At 42.7% G+C, this 24,466-nt stretch overlaps 1 protein-coding gene across 6 annotated transcripts in view; it reads left to right on the forward strand.

Annotated features, from left to right (window-relative positions):
* dop1a (DOP1 leucine zipper like protein A) overlaps positions 1-24,466 on the forward strand; it is a 182,781-nt gene that overhangs the window by 127,711 nt on the left and 30,604 nt on the right. For all 6 annotated transcript variants that reach the window (XM_073051710.1, XM_073051712.1, XM_073051714.1 and 3 more), the window contains 6 exons: positions 3,333-3,444; positions 16,724-16,897; positions 18,528-18,653; positions 20,375-20,509; positions 21,937-21,992; positions 23,651-23,755. In XM_073051710.1, coding sequence (XP_072907811.1) covers positions 3,333-3,444; positions 16,724-16,897; positions 18,528-18,653; positions 20,375-20,509; positions 21,937-21,992; positions 23,651-23,755 — 708 coding nt within the window. The remainder of the gene's footprint in view (positions 1-3,332; positions 3,445-16,723; positions 16,898-18,527; positions 18,654-20,374; positions 20,510-21,936; positions 21,993-23,650; positions 23,756-24,466) is intronic.

A 24,466-nucleotide genomic window follows, 5' to 3' on the forward strand; every position in this document is an offset into this window, starting at 1 on the left:
TCTGCATTTCATCTGTGTCCTTTCTAACAGTAGACAGGGATACCCTATCTTCCCTATCCCACTTGAAGTTAATTAAGCACAAGAAGTAAAATGGGTGGCAGGGTGAGGCGAGCTTAAAGCTTTTTGAAGTATATTAAGGGTAAAAGAGAATTGAGGGTAGATATAGGACCAATAGAAAATGATGCCAGAGATATTGTAATGAGAGACGCAGAGACGGCAGAGGAATGTGCATTTTGCATCAGTCTTCATAGTGGAAGACATCTGTGGTAATCTGGTCATTCAAGAGTGTCAGGGAAGTGAAGTATGTGCAGTGAAAATTACGCCTGAGAAGGCGCTCAGGCAGCTTAATGGTTTGAGGGTGGATAAATCTCCTGGACCTGATGGAATGCACCCTCGGGTTCAGAAGGAAGTAGCTGGAGAGATTGCGGAGGCATTAACAATGATCCTTCAAGAATCGATAGGTTCTGGCATTGCATCAGATGACTGGAAAATTGCAAATGTTATTCTGCTGTTTTAGAAGGGTGAGAAACAGCAGAAAGGAAACTTGTTAGCCTGATATCAGTGGTTAGGAAGTTGTTGGAATTGATTGTTAGGGATGAGATTATGGAGTACCTGGAGGCACATGACAAGATAGGCCAAAGTCAGCATGGCTTCCTGAAAGGAAAATCCTGCCTGACTAACCTACTGCCATTTTTTGAGGAAATTACAAGCAGGGTAGACAAAGCAGTTGAAGTAGATGTGGTGTACTTGGATTTTCGGAAGGCCTTTGACAAGCTGCTTTTTAAGATGTATGTCAATGATTTGGACAATGGGATTAATGGATTAGTGGCTAAATTTGCTGATAATACAAGGATAGGTGGGGGAGCAGGTAGTGTTGAGGAAACAGAGAGCCTGCAGAGAGACCTAGATAGTTTGGGGAATGGACAACAAAGAGGCAAATGAAATACAATATTGGAAAGTGTGTGGTCATGCACTTTGGTGGAAGAAATAAACGGGCAGACCATTATTTAGATGGGGAGAGAATTCAAAATGCAGAGGTGCAAAGGGACTTGGGAGTAATTGTGCAGGATACCCTAAAGGTTAACCTCCAGGTTGAGTCGGTTGTTAAGAAGGCGAATGCAATGTTGGCATTTATTTCTAGAGGGATAGAAGATAAGAGCAGGGACGTGATGTTGAGTCTCTATAAGGCACTCGTGAGACCACACTTGGATTATGTGTGCAGTTTTGGGCTCCTTATTTTAGAAAGGATATACTGACGTTGGAGAGGGTTCAGAGAAGATTCAGGAGAATTATCTCAGGAAAGAAAGGGTTACCATATGAGGAACGTCTGGTAGCTCTTGGGCTGTATTCCCTGGAGTTCAGGAGAATGAGGGGGGAATCTCATAGAAACGTTCTGAATGTTAAAAGGCCTGAACAGATTAGATATGGCAAAGTTATTTCCCATGGTTGGGGAGTCTAGGAGAAGAGGCACGACTTCAGGATTGAAGGACATCCATTTAGAACAGAGATGTGGAGAAATTACTTTAGTCAGAGAGTGGTAAATATGTGGAATTTGTTGCCATGAGCAGCTGTGGAGGCCAAGTCACTGGGTGTATTTAAGGCAGAGATAGATAGGTTCTTGATTAGCCAGGGCATCAAGGGTATGGAGAGAAGGCAGGGGAGTGGGGATGACTGGAAGAATTGGATCAGCCCATGATTGAATGGCGGAACGGACTTGATGGACCGAATGGCCTACTTTTGCTCCTATATCTTATGGTCATGGACGTGCTGTGTCGCAGCTCCAGATACCGCAGTTCAATGCTAACCTTAGGTTCTGTCTCTGTGGAGGTTGCACGTTCTCTCTGTGATTATGTGGGTTTTTTGTGCAGGTGCTCAGATTCCCTCCCATATGCCTAGATGTGTGGGTTGGTAAATTAATGGCGTGCTGTTAATCCCTCCAGTGGAAGGAGAGTCTGAACATAGTTTATAAGTTATGAGGAGATTAAAGAATGGAATTGATACAGTGTAAATTAGTGATGGTTGCCCTGGACTCTGAAAGCTGAAGGTCCTAATTCCATGTTGTATACCTTTCCAGCTATGAAATAAATGGATCACCATTTACCTTTACTGGCCCTCTGGTTGAAATTAAGATTGTCGCCTCCATTCAAATCTGTATGTTTAAAACTAAGAGGCGGGAGGCTGAGTTAGTGCTGCACCACTGGATTCGGCTGCGAGCCCAGCGGAGGCACAAGATACACTGGTATCTGATCTTCAACTTGTCCCACATGAGTTGGGAGAACATAGCTAGGAGTCTCCATAAAGCCAGCGACAAGAAGCCTGTGAAGTTCAATGCAGAGTTTGACAGCAGCCTCGTTTATTAGCACTGAGAGCACATTGTACAAATTTGGACAGCTGAGATAAAGCTGATAAACTTATGAACTTGTGACTTCCGATTTAAAACAAAATGTATTTCTCTAATGATAAGTCTGCCCTCAGAGTGAGAAGGTAGAAAGGGCTAAATGAAAGCCAAATTGGCATGGGAGTGATCAGAAAGGAAAAATAAACATGGCTGAGGCTGTATCAGGAAACAACTGCAATCCTTAAAATCCAGCTTGCTTGATTAACTTTCAGTTCACTTTGTTATGGCAAAGAGTGATTATGATATTTACAGGGAAAAATGCATGCAGATTGCTGGAGGAACTCAGCAGGAATAAAAAGTTGATATTTCATGCCAATAAGAGCACTGACCTTTTAAGCCACTATCTTTTCATCATAGCTGAGGAAAAAGTAGCAGTAAAATATCTTTTAAAGTACAAAGATAGATCCTAGTTATCCTTGCTCCCCAAGTGCACTTTCCTGACAGAACCCCACATTTTCTAATTTCCTTAATTCTCAAAAATTTCTCTGCTATTCTTGAATATATGCAATAATTGAACACTCACCTCAGCCTGAAAAGTCCTTTCCATAGATGCTGCCTGACCTGTACTTTGTATGTATTATTCTGGATTTTCAGCACCTACAGAATCGCTCGCATTAATGATATTTACCATCTAATTTTACAAATACTTCACTGATTTTATAGTTTGAAACTTAAATATTGGTTCCAAAATTGTTATTTTTGGAGAAGAAGGGAAAACAGGATACACGTAAATCTCTGGTTTAGGAACAAACCCAATGCTTTGGGAGCATTTTTGAAAAAACTCCTGGTTAGCACAGTAGATAAAGCTTGAATTATTAAATAAATGAGAGACTACAAAATTGGCTGTATTCAGGCACTGATTAAAGGTTGTATTTTTGTTTTAACACAATGCTTTATTAAGCCTATTAAATCTGCTTTGTCTGCTTTTCCAAAGACCCACATGGATGGCAGTGAGCATCGCGCCAGATATGATTCTCACTCTCCTTGAAGGCATGACCACAATCATTCACTACTGCTTGTTGGACCCTTCCATACAGTACCACCAGGTGAGTTACACATTCAGTTATGTTTTGCAAGTGCCAAGAATGTAATTCCCACATTGCACAAAACAGACAGCATTTAACAGGCTGTAGATATCTAAGAGCTCTCTTAAAAAAAACCAACGAGTCGATGGGACTCTGTAATACAAATATTCAGAAAGAACTGCAGTGATGAGCTGGTGATTAAAGCATCCTCTTTTCATCTTTATTTGGCTTCTTATGCAGTTTGGAGGCGGCAATATTATTTTAGCAGCCAGGAAATCAGAAATAAACTTATTTTCTGATAGGTGCTGTTGGCCTACCATTTGCACAGATTTCATCTGCTTCCACTTTTGTTAGTTGCTGCTTGCGCTGTCAATTCATACTCGAAACCAATCTCACTGCAATAACATAATTCCTTCATTTGTATGTTACAGCCAATGACTTGCAGATTAAGAGACTGCTTTATGGAAAGGGAGCCCTGAATTCAAGCTGGGTGTTTTAATGCTAACTACTTTTCCTTTCAACACACACAAAATGCTGGAGGAACTCAGCAGGTCAGGCGGTGTCTATGAAAATGAGTAACGGTTGACGTTTCGGATCGAGACCCTCCATCAGGAAGGGGGAAGACGCCACAATAAAGGGGTGGGGGGGAGGGGAAGGAGGACAAGCTGGAAGGTGATAGATGGGTGGAGAAGGAGGAATCTGAAAGGAGTGGAGAGTGGACCTTGGGAAAAAGGGAAGGAGGAGGGGCACCGGGGGAGATAATAGGCAGGTGAGAAGAAGAGGTAAGAGTCGAGAGATCGGGGAATAGAAGAAGAAGGAGAGGAAAAGGAAAAAGAAGAAAATTACCGGAAGGAGAGATCGATGTTCATGTCATCAGGTTGGAGGCTATCCAGATGGAATATGAGGTGTTGCTCCTCCACCCTGAGATTGGCATCATGATGGCAGGAAAGGAGGTTATGGACCAACATGTTGGAACGGGAATGGGAATAGGAGTTAAAATGGTTAGCCACCAGGAATTTCTGCGTTTGATGGATGGAGTGGAGGTGCTTGATGAAGCAGTACCCCAATTTGTGTTAGGTTTCACCAATGTAAAGGAGCACCAAGTACAACCACAATATATTGACAGATGAAGTGTTGCCTCAGCTGGAAGGACAGTTTAGGACTCTGAGTGGAGGAGAGGGAAGATGTGAATGGGCAGAGGTAACATCTCTGTCACTTTCAAGGATGTGTGCCAGGAAGGAGATTTGTGGTGGAATCCTACCTCCAAACACATCTTTACTTTCCCCTTCCTCCCCCAATATCGGCTTTCCACAGGAGTTGCTCCCTCGATGTTTCTTTCCCTTGTCTATTTGCATCTTTCCCATTCTGATGAAAGATCATGGCCCAAAATGTCATTGTGCTAACCAAACCTCCCCTCTGAGATCTGTGATCTTCCATTATAGGTTGATTGGCTTCCTGACAACCTGTAACTTAAGAAACATTAGACTCCTTTGAAGGTGTTTCTCTCCTGAATCAGTAGCTTTATTTGCCCATGTTACTGCACTTTGTTTTATTTTGCCTCCATGATTCTTGTTTTGGCCATTCTGTAATAACAAGCAGGGTGGAATTATCAGACCCAAGAACAGCTGAGTTAAAAGAAAATGTTTCAGTTGCTTGTGATTCAGACTGAAACTTGGGAAGTACAATCAGTTAATACGCTGTATGGCAACATCCTCCCATTTCAAAGAACTTGTTTCTGTCAATGAGTGTGAACTAATCTTCCCATGTTCAACGTGTGGATTTGTGCCCTGAAGGCTGGGCTCATGATCCACTGTAGGGTCCACAACTATCCATTTCTGACGAAGGAACAATTACATCCTCATTCTTCTGGATTTCATCTCTAAGGACAAGGCAGTTGTACAGACGAGATGGTGCTGAGATTGAGTTAATGACTAGAAAAGGTGCTACTATGGGTGATACCATGCATCCGGAAGTCAGAAGAAAGAAAATGACCAATTAATAGCCTACTTTCAAAGAAACATATAAAAAATAGTAGAAGCTGGGGCTGCAATTATCCCAATTAGATTGTAGAGAGAAAAGTCAGGACGAGTAGAGATTTTAGTTCAGTGCTGAAGGCCACAATGCATATCAAATTCTTGAGAAGGGAGGACAGGAATTGTGGGCAAGCATTTGGAGCACACAGGATGTCCAAAGTATTGGAGGATAATATATGCAGAAGGCTACTTAGGCAGAGAAAATGTAGAAGGAAATTGGAAAAGGATACAAGGGAACTCCAAAAATCTTTCATGTATGTACCAATAACATGTTAACAGAATGATTAGGTTCAAAGTCAAAGTAAATTTATTATCAAGGTACATATACTTATGAATTTAGAGATACAGTGTAGAACAGGCCCTTTTGGCCCAACAAGTTGCACCCACCAGCAAACCACCTATTTAACACTGTCCTAATCACATGGCAATTTATAATGACCAATTGACCTACCAACTGGTACGTCTTTGGAATGTGGAAGGAAAACCTCGTGTTCATGGGGAGAACGTACAAAGTCCTTACAGACAACACCAGAATTAACCTCTGAACTCCGAGCTGCAATAGCATCACTCCCATCTATTTCCATATTCTTATCTGGGGGTTCATTTGCTTTCAGAAATTTACAGCAACATAAAGAAATGGAATGGAATTTATGAAAAAAAAATAGAAAAACAAACATCTGATAAGCATCTGAAAAATTGCAAAAGAAGATAAATTGTGCAAATAAAGAATATATAATACTGAGAACATGAATTGTAGAGTGCTTGAAAGGTTGTAGAGTCACTTCAGAGGTGTGGTGATTGAAGTTATCCACGCGGTTCAGGAGCCAGATGGAGTAATAACTGTTCCTGAACCTGGTGGCATAGGACCTAAGGCTCCTGTATCTCCTTGTTGATGGCAGTAGTGAAAAGAGGCCATGGCCTGGATGGTGGGGGTCCTTGATAATGGGTGCTGCTTTCTTGTGATGGCACGCCATGTAAATATGCTCAGTGGTGGGAGGGCTTTTCTTGTGATGGACTGGGCTGTATCCACCATGTTGTAGACTTTTCCTGGGCATTGCTGTGAAGCAACTAGTCAGGATGCTCTCCACAGTTTGTCAAGGTTTTAGGTGATGTACCAAATCTACACAAGCTTCTAAGGAAGTAGAGGCACTCTCATGCCTTTTTTGTGATGGTACTTAAGTGCTGGTCCCAAGACAGATTCTCTGATACGGTAACGCCAAGGAATTTGTAGTTACTGACCCTCTCCACCTTTGACTCTATAATGAGAACTGGCTCACGGACTCCTGGCTTCCACCTCTTGCAGTCAGTAGATAATCAACTCTTTGGTTTTGCTGATGTTGAGCGAAAGGCTGTTGTGGTTCCATTCGACCAGATTTTCAATCTCCATCCTGTATGGCTATTTGTCACCACTTATGCTTCAGTGATGTGGTCAGCAAACTTAAAACCAGTATTGGAGCTGTACTTCCCACACAATCATAGGTATAAAGTGAGTAGAGCAGGGGGCTAAGCACACGGCCTTGTTGTGCACCCGTGCTGATGGTGAGCGTGAATAAGACGTTATTGGCAATCTGTACTGACTGGGGTCTGTCTGCAAGTGAGGAAATTGAGGATCCAGTTGCCTAGGTCTTGGAGCTTTGTGGTGATTGGCTGACACGACGTTCTTAAGTTGGACAGCATGGCTCCTTATCTTTAGACGAAGCCAGAACACGCACTGCTTTGACAAAAGTCTGCTAAAATAAAATACCTCGTAGCATAGCAGTAGAAATCTTAAACCAGGGTATTACTTGTTATTTATTATCTTAAAGGGAGACTCACCTACTGCAGGGAGATGCAGAACTGCTGTGTATTCTGTTTCACAGAGAACTGGCTCTCCCCTGCCACCCCCGACTGTGCCATCCGACCAGAGGGATTTTCAATCCAACGGATGGACCTCACGGCGTCTTTGGGCAAGACGAAGGGAGGTGGAGTCTGCCTACTGATCAACACTGCATGGTGCTCGGACACAGTGGCACTGACAAGCTCCTGCAGTCCAAACCTGGAACATCTGTCGGTGAAGTGTCGTCCCTACTATCTGCCATGGGAATTCACCTCGGTCATACTGACAGCGGTCTACATTCCCCCCCAGGCGGACGTGGAGTGTGCTGTGAATACACTGTATGCCAACATCAGTGAACTTGAGACCAGGTATCCGGAGGCTTTGCTCATTACAGCCGGGGACTTTAACCAGGCCAACCTCAGAAAAGTGCTGCCAAAGTTATACCAACATGTCTCCTGCTCCACTAGAGGCCCGAACATACTTGACCACTGCTACACAGCAGTCAAGGATGCCTACCGTTCCGTCCAACGACCTCACTTCAGAAAATCGGACCATCAGGCCGTACTCCTCCTTCCGGCTTACAAACAGAAACTGAAGTGGGAGGTCACGGTGTCAAAAGTGGTGTCGCGTTGGACAGAGGAAACGGATGAAGTCCTCCGTGACTGCTTTAAATCAGTGGACTGGTTAGTATTCAAGGACTCGGCAGCTAACCTCGATGAGTATGCCTCAGCTGTCATGGACTTTATCTGGAAATGCAGAGGACTGTGTGTCTCGCAAGACGATCTGGGTATTCCCTAACCGGAAACCTTGGATGAATTATGAGGTCCAGTCCCTTTTGAAGGCTAGAGCTGTGGCTTTTAGGTCCGGGGATACCAGTCACTACATGGAATCCAGGCGTGAACTCCGGAAAGCCATTAAGGGCGCCAAGAGGCAATATCAAGCCAAGTTGGAAGCCCAGGTTAACCAGAGGGATGGATGCCAGTAGACTATGGCAGGGTCTAAATGAGATCACTGGGCGCAAAGAAAAGGCTGGGAATATCAATAACTGTAGTGCTTCTCTTCCTGATGAACTTAACGTATTCTACGCAAGATTTGAACAGAAGAGGAACGTCCCGCCCCCTCTGGATGAACCGGACCTGGTGGCATCAAGATTCACCGTCACCGAGGAAGATGTTAGAAGAGCCTTCCTGAAGATAAATCCAAGGAAGGCGACGGGCCCAGATGGCGTCCCGGGATGGGTTCTCCGGGCCTGTGCAGGCAAGCTAGCTGGAGTGTTTGCTGATATCTTCAACTGCTCCTTGCTTCAGTCTAAGATCCCCTTGTGTTTTAAGAAGGCAACGATAATCCCGCTGCCAAAGAAAAGCAAGGTGGCATGCCTGAATGACTACCGATCTGTGGCTCTAACATCAATTGCTATGAAGTGCTTCGAGCAATTGGTTATGGCACACATCAACCATAACTTACCAGTCAACCTTGACACTTTCAATTCGCCTATCGGAGCAACAGGTCAACGGCAGATGCCATCTCTCTGGCACTACCTTCCTCCTTAGAACACCTGGAGAATAAAGACGCATATGTAAGGCTCCTTTTCATTGATTACAGCTCTGCCTTTAATACCATCATTCCAAATAAACTGATTCCTAAGCTCCGGAACCTGGGTCTTAGCACTCAGATCTGCAGCTGGATCTTCAACTTCCTCACAGACAGGACCCAGGCTGTAAAAATAGGGGACAAGCTCTCCTCTACAATCACTCTGAGCACTGGTGACCCACAAGGCTGTGTACTCAGCCCCCTGCTGTACTCACTGTACACCCATGATTGTGTAGCCAAGTTTTCATCGAACTCAATATATAAGTTTGCTGATGACGCCACAATTGTAGGCCGTATCTTGGGTAATGATGAGTCTGAGTACAGAGAAGAAATTAAGAACCTGGTGGCATGGTGTGAAGACAATAACCTATCCCTCAATGTCAGCAAGACGAAGGAATTGGTTGTTGACTTCAGAAGGAATACAACCCCATCTACATCAGTGGTACGCAGGTGGAACAGGTCAAAAGCTTTAAGTTCCTCGGGGTGAATATCACAAATGACCTGACTTGGTCTAACCAAGCAGAGTCCACTGCCAAGAAGGCCCACCAGCGCCTTTACTTCCTGAGAAAGCTGAAGAATTTTGGCCTGTCCCCTAAAACCCTCACTAATTTTTATAGGTGCACCGTAGAAAGCATTCTTCTAGGGTGCATCACAACCTCGTATAGAAATTGTCCTGTCCAAGACCGGAAGAAGCTGCAGAAGATCGTGAACATAGCCCAGCACATCACACAAACCAATCTTCCATCCTTGGACTCACTTTACACCACATGCTGTCAGACCAGTGCTGCCAGGATAATCAAGGACAAAACCACTTTTTGTCCCACTTCCCTCTGGGAGAAGGTTCAGGAGCATGAAGATTCATACGGCCAGATTTGGGAACAGCTTCTTTCCAACTGTGATAAGACTGCTGAACAGATCCTGACCCGGATCTGGGCCGTACCTTCCAAATATCTGGACCTGACTTGCACTACCTTACTTTCTCTTTTCTATTTTCTAATTATGATTTATAATTTAAATTTTTATTATATTTACTTCGATTTGTACTTCAGGGAGCGCAAAGCGCAGAAACAAATATCGCTGTGATGATTGTACGCTCTAGTATCAATTGTTTGGTGACAATAAAGTAAAGTACATACATGTATATACATGTGTATTTTTTTTTTGGTTTGCGAGCAATTGTGATGCCGTGAGGTCCAAGAAACTCGCGCAGACCTTACTCAACATGCAACCTTGCCCTACATTAAGAATATATCAGAAATGACAGCTCAACTGCTTGAACTTCGCGGCATCATGATCACTCACCACCCAATGGCGACTTTAAAGGAACCTTGTGTCACTGACAAAAGCAATGTGGTGCAATGAGAACTACGTCGGACAGATAGGACGTAAACTGTCAATTTGTTTACGGGAACACAAACTGGCAGTTTGGAGACATGATCTGTTTTCACTGATCTCGGTACAAGAAAACAGAGAAGGTTCTGGCGCCAGCAAGCATAAGCAGGTATGATAATTTGTAGAAGGCTGGCTCTCTTCTGATAACTCCATAAACAAACATATCGAAATAGACACCATCTGTGTACCCCTCAGAGCCAAAGAAACATGAGCCAATAGAATTCAAAGTTCAACTGAAGGGGTAGCCAATCAGGACTGAGGCAAGCGAAGGGGGTGGGGGTGTTTATATAAATGCAAGCACTCCCAGACAGAAACGGAAATGCCAACAACCACACACTTAGGATGTCACCTCGACTGGTGATGAAACATCTGCAAGTTATTTGCCAAGCTTGGCGAACACCGCAACATCAAATGCCTCAGCCCAATCTACCAGTATTCAGCACCATCCGAATCCCCAGTTTATCCCGTTTCTCCTTAGAGCTTAAAATGTACAATCCAAGCAATGTCCTTGTGAATCTGTTCTACCCCTTTCTAGCTTAATTACATCCTTCCTGTAATGGGTGACCAGAACTGTGCAGAGTACTCCACGTGCTTCCTCACCTTGTACAGCTGTAATGTGATGTCCCAGTTCTTGTACCCAATGCTATGAGTAAACTGAGAGTTAGTTTAGCGATAATGAACGGGCAGGATTAAACCAAGTTACCAAAATAATCTTGACCAGCTCCACACTCCACTTACCTTGATTCCATTGTGCAAGGACTCAACAAAAGAAAGCTTAGATCTTAATCTCATCATGAATTTATCACACTTGGTTGTTGATTTTCTTGATATTAAACTTTATGTTAAGTAATATTGTTGATGCCAATGAACTTTTACTCCAGAATCTTCAATGACCTGAAACATTCTCTACCATGTAATGGGTTATTTTTGGCAATTATTTAATAAGCTAAAGAGTCTGCTGTGAGTTTGCATATACTGTAAGTGTCATCGTCACTGGGCATGATTTGAGAAATAAAGGCTGAAAAGGAAGGAATGTCCATCCCAAGCTGACCAACTGAAGAAAATTTCCAAGTCACTGAATATCCCTTGGAGTACAGTTAAGTCAATAATCAAGAAATGGAAAGAATATGTCACAGCTGTAAATGTGTCTAAAGCAGGCCATCCTCAAAAATTGAGTGACCTTGTAAGAAGGGGATTAGTGAGGGAGGTCACCAACTCTGGAGGAGTTAGAAGCTTCAGTGGCTGAGATGGGAGAGATTGCGCATACAACAACTGTTGCCCGGGTGCTTCAACAGTTGTAGCTTTATGGGAGAGTGGCCAAAAGAAAGCCACTGTTGGAAAAAAAATTCACATAAAATCTCGGCCAGTTTGCCAGAAGTCATGAGGGAGACTCTGAAGTCAGCTGTAAGTAGGTTCAATGGTTTGACAGAACGAAAATTGAACTTTTTAGCCATCAGACTGAACACTATGTTTGCCGTAAGCGCCACAGACTGTGAAAAACACACCATCCCTACTGTGAAGCATGGCGGTGGCTGCATCTTGTTGTGGTGATGTTTCATTACAGCAGGCACTAGAAGGCTTGTGAAGGTAGAGAGTAACATGAATGCAGCAAAATACAGGGAAATCCTGGAGGAAAACCTGACGCAGTCTGCAAGAGAACTGCGACTTGGAAGAAGGTTTGTTTTCCAGTAAGACAATGGCCCCAAGCATAAAGCCAAAGTTACACAGGAGTGGCTTAAAAAGAACAAAGTTAATGTCCTGGAGGGGCCAAGTCAGAATCCAGACCTCAATCCAATTGAGAATTTGTGGCTGGACTTGAAAAGGGCTGTTCACTCACGATCCCCATGCAATCTGACCGAGCTTGAGCAGTTTTATGAAGAAGAATAGGGAAAATTTGCAGTGTCCATTGTGCAAAGCTGATAGAAACCTATCCACACAGACTCAAGGCTGTAATTGCTGCCAAAGGTCCATCTACCAAATACTGACTTGAAGGGGGTGAATACTTCTCCAATCAATTATATCGTGTTTTATATTTGTAATTAATTTATCTCACTTTGTAGAGATCTGTTTTCACTTCGACACAAGAGTCTTTTTCTATTGATCAGTGTTAAAAATGCCAAATTAAATCCTTCGTGATTCAATGTTGTAAAGCAATAAAACACGAAAACTTCCAGGGGGTGTGGGGTGGTGGTGAATACTTTTTTTGGCACTGTATGTTTGCACGGGTGGAGAACTGGCTAACTAACAATACAGGGAGTCAGGATAAATGGGGTATTTTCAGTTGCCGAGCTGGTACTGCTGGGATTTGGATCAGGAATGGGGGCCTTAACTTTTTATAATTGATATTAATGACTTGGATAAAGGTACCAAACATAAGTGAATTTGCTGCTGGTACAAAGATAGCAGGCAGCGAATGGAATGAGGAATTCACACAAAGTCTACAAAGAGATTTAGATGAGTTAGAGATGTGAACAAATGTTTGGCAGATGAGGTACAATGTGGGAAATTTTGTAAGAAGAGTGGAAAGCAAAATGTTGGATGAATATAGAGAACCTGCAGAATGCAGCTGTAAAGATGCATCTATGTATCCTTGTACATTAAATAAATATATTAGTACACAGTTACAGTAATTCTTTAACAAGAAAATCGAATATTAGCCTTCAATGCAAGGGGATAGAGTATAAAAATAGAGAAGTTTTGCTATAATAGTTCTGTTGATGACACCAATCCTGAGGCACTGCATAATCACATTGTTTTCAGGATTGGTACACATGCCAGGGAAGAATCACTAAGTTGGCTCTTGTAACAAAGGTATTTCTTTTGAGGAAAGATTGCATGGATTGTACCTATATTTGTTGAAGTTAAGAAGAATCAGCAGTGAAATTGGCAAGATTGACAGAATTGATGCTGAAGGATGTTTTCTTTCATGACAGAATGTAGAACTAGGAGAGATGATTTCAGAATAAGTGGTCTCCTATGAAAGTCAAACCTTCTTTCAGAGGTTTGAGAATCTTTGTCATGCCCTACCAGAGATGGCTAAGGAAGGCACTGAATGTATTTTAAGATATTGTGGGTGGATTTGGAGATTATTGGGAAATGAGAGGATATGGGGCACAAGCAGAAATGTGGAGTTGAAGCCAAGATATGATCTTATTCAATGGTAGATAATGCTTGAGGGGTTAAATGGTCCACTCTAGTTCCAATTTTTTGCTCAAATGAGATCATAACAAGGTAGATTGTGAGACCAAGAGTCCATCCTATCACACAGAGGCCCACTCAGGAGTCTGATAACAGTGTGATAAAAGCTGTTTTTGAGCATGCTGGTACATACTTTAAGGCTTTCGTATCTTCTGTCCAGCGGGAGAGGGGAGAAGAGAGAATGGCTAGGGTGGGTGGGTCTTTGATTGCTGGCTGCTTTACTGGGGCAGTAAGAAGTAAGACATATTTCATAGAGAAGAGGCTGGTTCCTTTGATGTGCTGAACTGTGTCCTGGAGTCACATGCATAGCTTCTGCCATATTAAGCCATTATGTATCCAGACAGAATGCGTTTTATGGTGCATCAATAAAAATTGATGAAGTTCGATGAGAACACGATGAATGTCTTTTGCCTCCTGAGGAAGTAGAGGCATCGGTGAGCTTACTTGGCCATGGCATCAACCTGGTTTGATGAGTGCAGACCATTGGGATGTTCATACGTAGCAACTTGAAGCTCTCAACCTCAACACCATTGATGTAGCCAGGAGCATGTGCACTCCCCCCCCCCCCCCCCCCCAGTCTGAAGTCAATCAGCAGCTCCTTTTGTTTAGCTGCATTGAGGGAAAGATTGTTGTCACGACACCATGCCACTAAGCTCTCTCTCCTTCCTGTACTCCGACTGTATTTGAGATACAGCCCACTACGGTGGTATCATCTGCAAACTTGGAGATGGAGTTAGAGCCGAGTCTGGCCATGCAGCCATGAGTGTAAAAGAAATACTGTATGGGGCTGATGGCACTACCTATGCAGCAACAGTGTTTAGAGTAATCACTGTGGAGATGTTGCTGCCTATCTTTACTAATTATGGCCAGTTGGTCAGAAAGTCAAGGATCCATTTGTAGAGGAAGGCATTAACTCCCAGGGTTCAGAGTTTGTTGATATATTTGCTTTGAATGATAATGTTGAAACCATAACTCTAGTCAATAAACAATAGTTTAGCATAGGTGTCTTTACTGTCCAGTTGCTCTAGAGCTGAGTGTAAGTGAGCGTAAGGCCAGGAAGATTGCATCCACTGTAGACATGTTTCAGCAGTGGGCAAGTGGCAATGGGTCGAAGTTGTCTGGAAAGCTGGAGCTGATACATGCCTTGACGAGCCTCTCGAAGCACTTCGTGATGATAGATATTAGAGCCACTAGGCAGTAGTCATTTAGCATATTACCTTGTTTTTCTTGGGTACCGGGGTAATAGTGGTCTCCTTAAAGCAGGAGGGCACCATAGCCTGAAGCAGGGAGAGATCAAATACCCCAGCAGCTGATCAGTACAGTATCCAAGGATACAGTGAGGGACACCGAAGCTTTCCGTGGATTCACCCTCCAGAAGACTGTTGCTGTATAGATAGCACCTTCAGCCCCATACTCCATTTCCTGTACACTTACGTCTGCATGGCCAGACTCGGCTCTAACTCCACCTCCAAGTTTGCAGATGATACCACTGTAGTGAAGTGCTGTACACAGCAGACGGGCAAACAAGCCACATGCAGAAGACAATAAATTGTGCAAATACAAAAAAGAAATCAAAACCAGAATAATCAATCAATCAATCAATAATGCTGAGAACATGAGTTAGAGTCCTTGAAAGTGAGTCAAGGGTTTCGGCCCGAAATGTCGTTATTACCTCCTCCCATAGATGCTGTCTGGCCTGCTGAGTTCTGCCAGCATTTCGTGTTTTTTATTCATAAGTTCAGTGTTGGGATGAGTGAAGTTATCTACTCTGGTTCAGGAGCCTGATGTCTAAGGGGAAATAACTGATTCTGAACTTGGTGGTGTGGGACCTAAGGCTCCTGTACTTCCTTTTTGATGGCAACAACAAGAAGAGAGCATGGCCTTAATGGTGGGGGTCCTTAATAATGGAAGCTGCCTTCCTGCGACAGCACTTCTGGCTCAAGGGTGGGGAGGGCTTTACCCATGGACGATGCTGTATCCACTAGTTTTTGTGGGATTTTCCATTCAAAGACATTGGTGTTTCCATATCAGTCTGTAATGCAATCAGTCTCAATACTTTCCACCACACATCTATACAAGTTTGTCAAGGCTTTAGATGACCTGCCAAATCTTCGCAAATATTTAAGAAAGTAGAGGTGCTGCTGTGCCTTCTTTGTAATGTTACCATGTGCAAAGACATAAATTTACTATAAATTACAAAATATATAGTGCAAAAAGAAAAGGAATAATGGGTTAATGGACTGTTCAGAAGTGTGGCAGGGGATGAGAAGAAGCTGTTTTTGATTCAGATTCCTGTGTCACCTCACTGATGGTAGTAATGAGAAGAGGGCATGTCTTAGATAGTAAGGGTCTCAAAAACATCTATGGATGTGCAGTGGAGAGCATTCTGACAGGCTGCATCACTGTCTGGTATGGAGGGGCTTCTGCACAGGACCAAAATAAACTGCAGAGGGTTGTAAATTTAGTCAGCTTCATCTTGGGTACTAGCCTACAAAGTACCCAGGACATCTTTAGGGAGTGGTGTCTCAGAAAGGCAGCGTCCATTACTAATGATCTCCAGCACCCAGGGCATGCCCTTTTCTCACTGTTACCATCAGGTAGGAGGTACAGAAGCCTGAAGGCACACACTCAGTGATTCAGGAACAACTTCTTCCCCTCTGCCATCCGATTCCTAAATGGATGTTGAACCCTTGAACGCTACCTCACTTTTTAAGTATATATTATTTCTGTTTTTAGCACAATTTTTAGTCTATTCAATATATGTCTACTGTAATTGATTTATTTACTGATTTATTTATTCCGCTATTGTGTATTGCATTGAACTGCTGCTGCTAAGTTAACAGATTTCACGACACATACTGGTGATAGTAAACTTGATTCTGATTCTTCGGTGACTAATGCCTCCTTCTTGAGGTACCACCTCCTGATGATGTCCTCGATAGTGGGATGGGTTGTGCCTATGATGGGCTGGTTCAGTCTATGACTCTCTGCAGCCTCTTGTGATTCTATACACTATAACCTCCTTACTAGTCTATGATGCAACCAGGCCAAATGCTCTCCCTTCTCCAAATCTGTCCAAATTTCTAAGAGTCTTTGGTGACATACTAAATGTCCTCAAATTCCTCATGAAGTAGAGCCCACATGTATGCCGTCTTTATGATTCTAACAGCATGTAAGCACATAGTGGCAAAGGTTGACACTGTAAGATTTTTGAGTTATTTAGTAGATGTTTAAGTTATTGAATAGATAATTGCCCGCTTTCCTCTCCCAGTTCTTGGTTACGGTGGACCAGAAGTACCTGACTGAAGCACGCAATGGAATACTTTTCATCTTGCATACTATCATGTCATCCGTGAGTCTGCTGTGGGGGATCCTGCAAGTTGCGGACTCGGCAGAGAGAACCACAGTCGCCTCTGCTGTTACTATCAATCTGGGCTCAACAAAGGTGGGTGCTGCTGCGGTTCCTGTACGCAACTCACAGTAAATTAAAAAGCAGTCACAGTGTCAGTAGGTCAGCTCATCTGCATAAACATAATTAAATGATCTTATGAATTGTAGTAGAAGTTTTAAGTAGCTTTACCTTTCACAGAACTTAAGAACTTTGCTCACTCCCATGCACTTTGTTCTTCATAATGAGCATCTCCCATGCTTACCCAGTCCCACCAATCCAGTTGATTGTTCATTTTAGAAAAACTTCAGAATTAAGTCATGTAAATGGACAATTTGGGGTGGGTGGAAAATGTTGCCTTTCCAATGACACACAGATTTCAGGAAACAAATAGAACGAAATCCTACCTGACACTTTCCACGCTCTTTCTCCTCCCCTCCCCACTTCTTAAACTTGTTCTTTTGGGAGCGAAAACAATAAACTGGAAGAACTCAGTAGACCAGCGTAAAGGGATGGTTGACGTTCTGAGCTGAGTCCCTGAGTCATGCCATTCTTTTCAGTGATAAGAAATAAGCGTACTTAATCATACATGAGATTCAGTTAAAACAAGATCATTAAATTATTAATCATTAAGTTTTAGTTATTTGCACAAACTTTGAACATCTGGTATTAAGTTTTAAAGACTATAAACGGTCTTGTGTTCCTAAAATTTTCCGTTGGGAAACAATTATTGTTGTCTCAGTGTAAGGTCAATCATGCAACTATGACTGCAAAGAAAGAATTAAAACCAAATTGCACCAATAATTATACAACATAATTTTTAAAGAATGCAAGCACTAACTAAAACTGGAAGGAATGAGATTTCTATTTTTGGAGTGTAGAGCTTTTTTAAGCAATAATTGAGGCTGATGAGAATGATAACCAGACCCTAACTGATTGGGTGAGTTAGGAGGCTCTACACCACTTTCCACCAATCCATTTCCTTACCCTTGGTTCAGTGTTCAGCCTGACAATGAGCTATCAGTATTAAACAACTCTGGCAGCCAGCTCCTGATTTTGCACATGACTTATTCCGTGCAGTTACCAGACACTGCTGGCAGAATTACTCAACAACCATCAAGGGAGTTATTTTTATGACTATTTAACAGCTCTGGTTTTTTGATGGGTAGTTTTGTTATTTGGACTTAAAAGGTTGCCTTGGGTAATTTGTAATTCAGTCTTGTAGTGCAAAGTTGAAGGAACTCAGTCTGAAGAAGACCTGATAGAAAATTATGAGGGGCATTGATAGAGTGGAGAGCTCGTATCTTTCTCCCAAGATTGAAATATCAAAACCTAGAGGGCATATTTTTAAAATAAGTGTGCAAAGTTCACAGAAGATGTGTGGGGCAGTTTTTTTTTTCTTATAGAGACTGGTGTTTGCCTGAAATACACATTTTAGGGTGGATCAGATTCTATCAAGGCATTTAAGAGATACTTGGATTGACACACAAATGTGCAGAGAATGGATGAATGTGAACATTCAGGATTGGTTTAGTTCAGCACAGCATGATGGGCCAAAGGGCCAGTTCTGTGATGTAAACTGCTGAATGCAATGTAAACATAAGCTCATTTGGTTAATTCAGCTATAATTTTGTTAATGGTTTTCTTGCATTCTCAATGAACTGGGTGCCCTTTCTATTCTGTCTAGAGTCTCCGACAACAGATTTTAGAGCTCCTGGGCCCTATCGCTATGAACCACGGTGTACATTTCATGGCTGCTATTGCATTAGTATGGAATGAGAGAAGGGAGAACTCAAGTGCCAGCAGAAACAAGGTAAGGCTTTGGAAGAGAGTGTTTCTGGTGGCCGAGAGTAGTTTAGCAAGTTGTTATAACCTTATTTTGCTGTTTTCCCACTTAGTTGCCGGTCAGGTCTTTTCCAAACTAGAGCTGGTTTGGTTTTATTACAGAGCCTAGTCATGGCCGTGTAGTCTAGGCTACAGTATATCTTTATGGACACTGTGAAGGAATCCAGGAGCAGATGAGTTAAGTATGGTTAAACACGGATGATGGTTAAACACGTTTTTTCAAGATGAGCCTTATTGGTAATTATCCAGTTAGCTCTTAACCAGCTCTGTTGTAAATTAAAACTTGACCTAACTAAGACCGAGAACTGAGAATTTTTTTCACGGCCAATCCACCTTGTGCCCCCATTCTCCAGAACTCTGTAGCAGACATAGAGTCCACACCACCCAGCTCTGCCAGGCCACCACTCACCGCTGTGAAGAAACCTTCCACGTGCTGCTTGCTGTTTCCCGTCTCTACTCCAGTCCCGACCACGAGACCCTCGCCTCGGATCGCTCAGCCTCTGTGAAGGCACTGCTTCTCTTTGAGAGAAACCACTCCACAGTGAGTGTACAGTGATAATCTGGTCAACACTAAGCCCCCTCAGAGAGATGAAGCCAATCTGAGACCCAACACAACATGTGTAGGTAGATCCTGTGGGGCTCAGGTTGGATAGATTATCATAGAAATGGACCCTTGGAAACAGCATGCTCATGCTGACCTTTATGTATATCTACATTAAGCTGGGCTCTGCCATCAGCAACACACACTGCACTGCCTGGCTTGATTTCTTCACTGATACTCGTTATTCCATTATACTCAAAGCATTAATCTTTGCAGAAGAGAAGTGCTCTTGTGAATTTTAAAATAGTCCAGAAACCGTGAAAGATAACAGAATAAAAGCACTTGAGGATATTTATTTACGGCTGATGTGAAGTTCACATTTCTAAAAGGTCATCTAGGTTATAAGATAGCTTCACAGAACAGCCACAATGTGATGTGGCCACTTGACCCCTCAAATCTATCCTAACAACGTAAAGGTTGTCTAACTAGTTCTACTCCCCCGACTTTTCCCTGTCTTTCTGCAAAACTTTTCCTTCAAACATCAACACGGACAACTGGGACTAGCAGGGCGGATGCTGCGGTCAGCATGAAATCCTTGTGCCGAAGGACCTTTTTCCATGCTGCGTACTCTATGACTATCCAGCTCCCTTGAGAACTCCCTTGTTTGGTTTGCTCTAAAATGGAGCTCTTTTCCTTGGGGACGAGACTGCGAGAAAATCTGATCATGATATTTAAAACCAAGCAGGGTATGAACAGAGTACGTGTTGAGAAACTGTCCCCATTGTTGGAGTGATCAAGCGCTAGTGATCACAGAATGATGTTGATTGGTAAAAGGATCCAAAGTGACATTGAGAAGAAATATTCTGACACAGTGTGAGTGGGGTTGGTGGTCTGGAGTGCATGACCAGCTTCAAGCACAGCTCCAGTGTTGTATTAAGTGAGGGCATTTGAAGATTAATATCTGGCAACTTTATTATCCTATGAATCTGTGCCTGAGTTCACAAGTACTGCAAATCTTAGTGCCTCCCATTTTCCTGAGCACACTGAACTCCAATGGTTAATGGGAATTACCATCACCATTGTAACTGGCTGGTTTGTGACACATGAGTGCATCGAGATGTAAATAACTTTTACTTTTAATTTCAAAGGTTATTCCTGTACCCTGTTGTGAACAGTTATTGTTGGTGGAACTAGTGCGCTCAATTAGTATCATGAGAGCCGAGACGGTTATCCAGACTGTGAAGGAAGTTTTAAAGCAGCCACCAGCCTCAACCAAGGAGAAGGTATCTTAATATTTATTCTAAAGGTTATATTGTTGGTACTATACATCATTGATGTACAAACAATCCATCAATCTTTGACTGAAAATGCACTGGTTGATGTATCTTGTCAAACCTCTTGCTTATTTTATCCTATCTGGTGGTCAAAAGCCTGTAATACCACAAGCGACTTCTGAATAATGTACCCACACTCTGGTAAAGTGTGTGATATTATTCAGAGGCTGCCTTGCAGTATTGACCAAGGGAGGGCATATATTGAGTGTGGTGGTGTCATTAGGAATTGACAAAATGTATCAACGCCCAGAGTGTCACAGCACTGTCAGCCTCGTTGGTTATTGGTGTCTTTTATCTCTTCAAGGGGCTTTTTGCCCTTGCTCATTCCTGCTGAAGCCAGTACACCAGTGATGCAGGCGGTCGTGGTTCTGCCCCCCAGCTCCACTGATCTGAGTACAGTCCTGACCTCCAGTGCTGACCATGTGCACTTTACATGGCGGCGTGAGGTTCCTCTTGATGTGCTTGTGCCTTAATTGCTTACTGTAATTGCCCCATAGTATGGGTAAAAGGCAATAGAAATAAAATGTTGAATGTTATGTAAGGAAAACAGCACTCATTTCCTCCATTTCCTTAACTTTCGTCATTCTCTCTGAAGAGCAGTGTTTATCAACAATCTCACCCGTTTCCTTTGGTTCCACACACAAATGACCATGCTGATCTTTAGGGCCTCTATTCTCTCCCCAGTCACTTTTATTCTTAATATACTGCACCTACAGAATCCTTGGGGATTTGCTTCGCATTGCCTTCTCATATCCTCTTTATGCCCTTGTAACAAGTTGTGTATAAATGACCTTGCAGAATTTGAAGTTCTTAAGTTGTGTCATTAAGGAAGTTAATTTAAGTACCGTATTATTTTGAATGGTCTTAGCTGTTTCAGCAGTTTAAAAATTGCCATACGGTTTAATTAGTGCCAGTTCTGCTCAAAGCAGTACATGATATCATTGGGTAAGCATGGGAATATTTATCCAGGGTCACCTACCTTCATCCCCCTCCCCGGATCACTTCCAAGGTAAATTAGTTCCTATTCAGTCAGTGTCATTTTCCGCTGATTTAGTAAGTGTTGCTGACACTTGGGCAGTGTTCCTGAAACACCAGCATGCTCTCCAGGAGTAGGGGTTCTTCAGGAGGGGGAAATGGATTTTAAATTATCCAATTTTCTGCACTGATTTTTTTTTGGCCTGTTTGGTCTTGAACCTTGCTCTCACCTGGCTTCAGTAGAGTTCCTGTGTGTGCAGCGAAGAGCCAGAGCGCACGGCAGGCATTTTCTAATCAAAGTATGGTGGTAACGCAAGGTCACTTTTTAAAACGTGATGCAAAACATTCTGTTTAATGTTCTGTGTACATCGCATAACTGTCTTGTGTTCCATATGTTCCAGAAACAGCTCTCACTGGAAGTCTGCATGCTGCAGTTTTTCTATGCATATGTACAAAGGTAATCTGCTTTTGTGACATTATATGTACTAACCTGGTGATTTTCCTTCCCGCTCTGCGTAAGGAAAGTAGAGTTCCCTACTACTGGACTTCATTTCAATCTAACCTGATTAAAGGCATGTGCAGATGAAATGGGTTGGGAGTATTTTAGTGTATCAGTAACTTGTATCATGAGGAAAGGAAAAGCAATACATGTGGGTTTTTCTGTGGATTGGAATAAAACATAGAATAGAATGAGCATTGTCCCAGTCAGGATGAGAACAAATGAACCCTCGGACAGTATAAAGGTGGTGATAGATATTGTGGCTTTTCTCTTTTCAGCAGCGTGACTCCAGTCTCTGGCTTTACTATTGCCACACATCGTTTGTACATGAGCTCCTCACACTGTCCTCATTCTGGTTCACAGTCGCATTCAGCCCTAGCTCCTGTCATTCATGTAGCCCCAGGGTAGCTGGGGAGCTGACACTTGCAGTGTAGTGGCTATCAAAAGCCATCTACCTGCTGTGGCAATGTGTATCTTTCACCTCTCCTGAGAGCTCTTCCAGTTTGGGTGGCTTTACCTGAGAATGAGTTTGTATGTTCCACATGGGTTTCCTCCAGGTGCTCCAGTTTCTTCCCACATTCCCAAGTCGTACGGTTGGGGTTACTGAGTTGCAGGCTTGTTACCTTGGCACCAGAAGCCTGGTAGCGCTTGTGGACTACCCACCGCAATCTTCGCTGATCTGATTTGACGCAAACGACACATTTCACTGTGTGCTTTGATATTTTGATGTACGTGTGATAAATATAGTTGACCTTTCTTTCTTTCTTAAAAATTTTCCAGCAAGATTGCCAAGCCAGTTTTCCAGTTCAAAGTAATTTATTGAACAGAACTGCCAGGGAAAATATTTTCATGTTCGGCCCTTTCTATAACGTACCTTTCTGGCTGCCGCAGTAAAGAAGGGATGTGAGTGCAGGATGTTGCCTGGATTGAGGACTTTATTTGTGGGGAGAGATCGGATAGTCTGGGCTTGTTTTCCGTGGTGTGAAGGAGGCCAAGGGTCACCCGGCAGAAGTGTACTGTATAATATCATGAGAGGCATGACAAGGATAGATAGTTAAAATCTTTTACCCACGGTATGGGCATCAGAAATGAGAGCTTGCACTAAAGTCCAAAGTCCATATATGTCACCATATTCAACTCTGAGATTCATTTTCCTACAGGCATACTCAATAAACCCGTAATAGAATAATAAGCATAACAGAATCAATGAAAGATCGCACCAACTTGAGCGTACAACCGGTGTGCAAAAGACAGCAAACTGTGCAAATACAAAGATAAATAATAATAATAAATAAGCCTAAATATCGAGAACTTGAGGTGAAGAATTTTAAAGGGAATTTAAGGGATAATTTTTTTTTGACACATACGGTAATCACTGCGGAAGGTGGCAGAATCAGATACAAATCAGATACAATCACTGTGTTTAAGGGGCATTTACACAGAGATTTAAATAAAGAAGGAATAGCAGGAAACAGTCCGAATGCAAGCCAATAGGTTTTGGTGTAGATAGCTAAACATTTGGCATGGATGTGGTGAGTGGAAGAACCTGTTTTTGTGCTGTGCAATTCTGCGCAACTGAGTGACACCGTAAAGCTGATGGACCTTCCCTTTTGCAGGATTCCAGTGCAAACTCTAGTTGATAGTTGGCCGTCACTTCTGACGCTGCTTAAGGATTCCATTCAACTCTATCTACCCCCACCTGGACAATTCCTCATCCTTGGGTAAGAAGGACAACTGAATTTGTTAATGGATCTTTAAGGTGGTAGACACTGGATACATTTTTATGTTTCAATAACAGGGCTGTAAGGCTCCTTTTAAGTTCGTTTTAATGGGCCACTTTATACTAACTGCGTAAGCTAAACTTGGCTACTTTTAACGGTAGATGGTTGTTGGGAGAATCAGAGGCATGCTAGTTGGGATCTGAGAGTGAAAGAGTCACAGGGAAGTGTGGGCAATAGTTTGCTGTGAGACTTGCTGGGCCAATTGGCCTCCTGTGTCATTATGAAATATGGAATGTGAAAAAGACACACCAAACTTTGCCATCTTAATCGTTCAGTAACCTGATATGCCTGCAATAACAGAGGTGTGACAGAAAAGGAAAGTCAAAGTATCAGGTCATCTGTTCCTCAATGAAGAATTATATAGTTGTTAATTTGCTTATGCTCTTGATGATCATTTAGAACTATAACTAGCACACAAAATGTGTTCCTGATGAAGGGTCTTGGACCGAAATGTCGACAGTTTACTCTTTTCCATAGATGCTGCCTGGGCTGCTGAGTTCCTCCAGCATTTTCTGTGCTTTGCTTGGATTTCCAGCATCTGCAGACTATCTTGTGTTAGTTGAGTTGAGGCCTCCGTCGGTCAGAGTTGACCATGGATATTGTGTCCAAACTGTCTAGATACACAAGCCTGTGCAGTACAATATGGAGAGC

Source organism: Hemitrygon akajei, chromosome 7 (genome assembly GCF_048418815.1).
Source record: "Hemitrygon akajei chromosome 7, sHemAka1.3, whole genome shotgun sequence".
Taxonomy (NCBI): Eukaryota; Metazoa; Chordata; class Chondrichthyes; order Myliobatiformes; family Dasyatidae; genus Hemitrygon; species Hemitrygon akajei.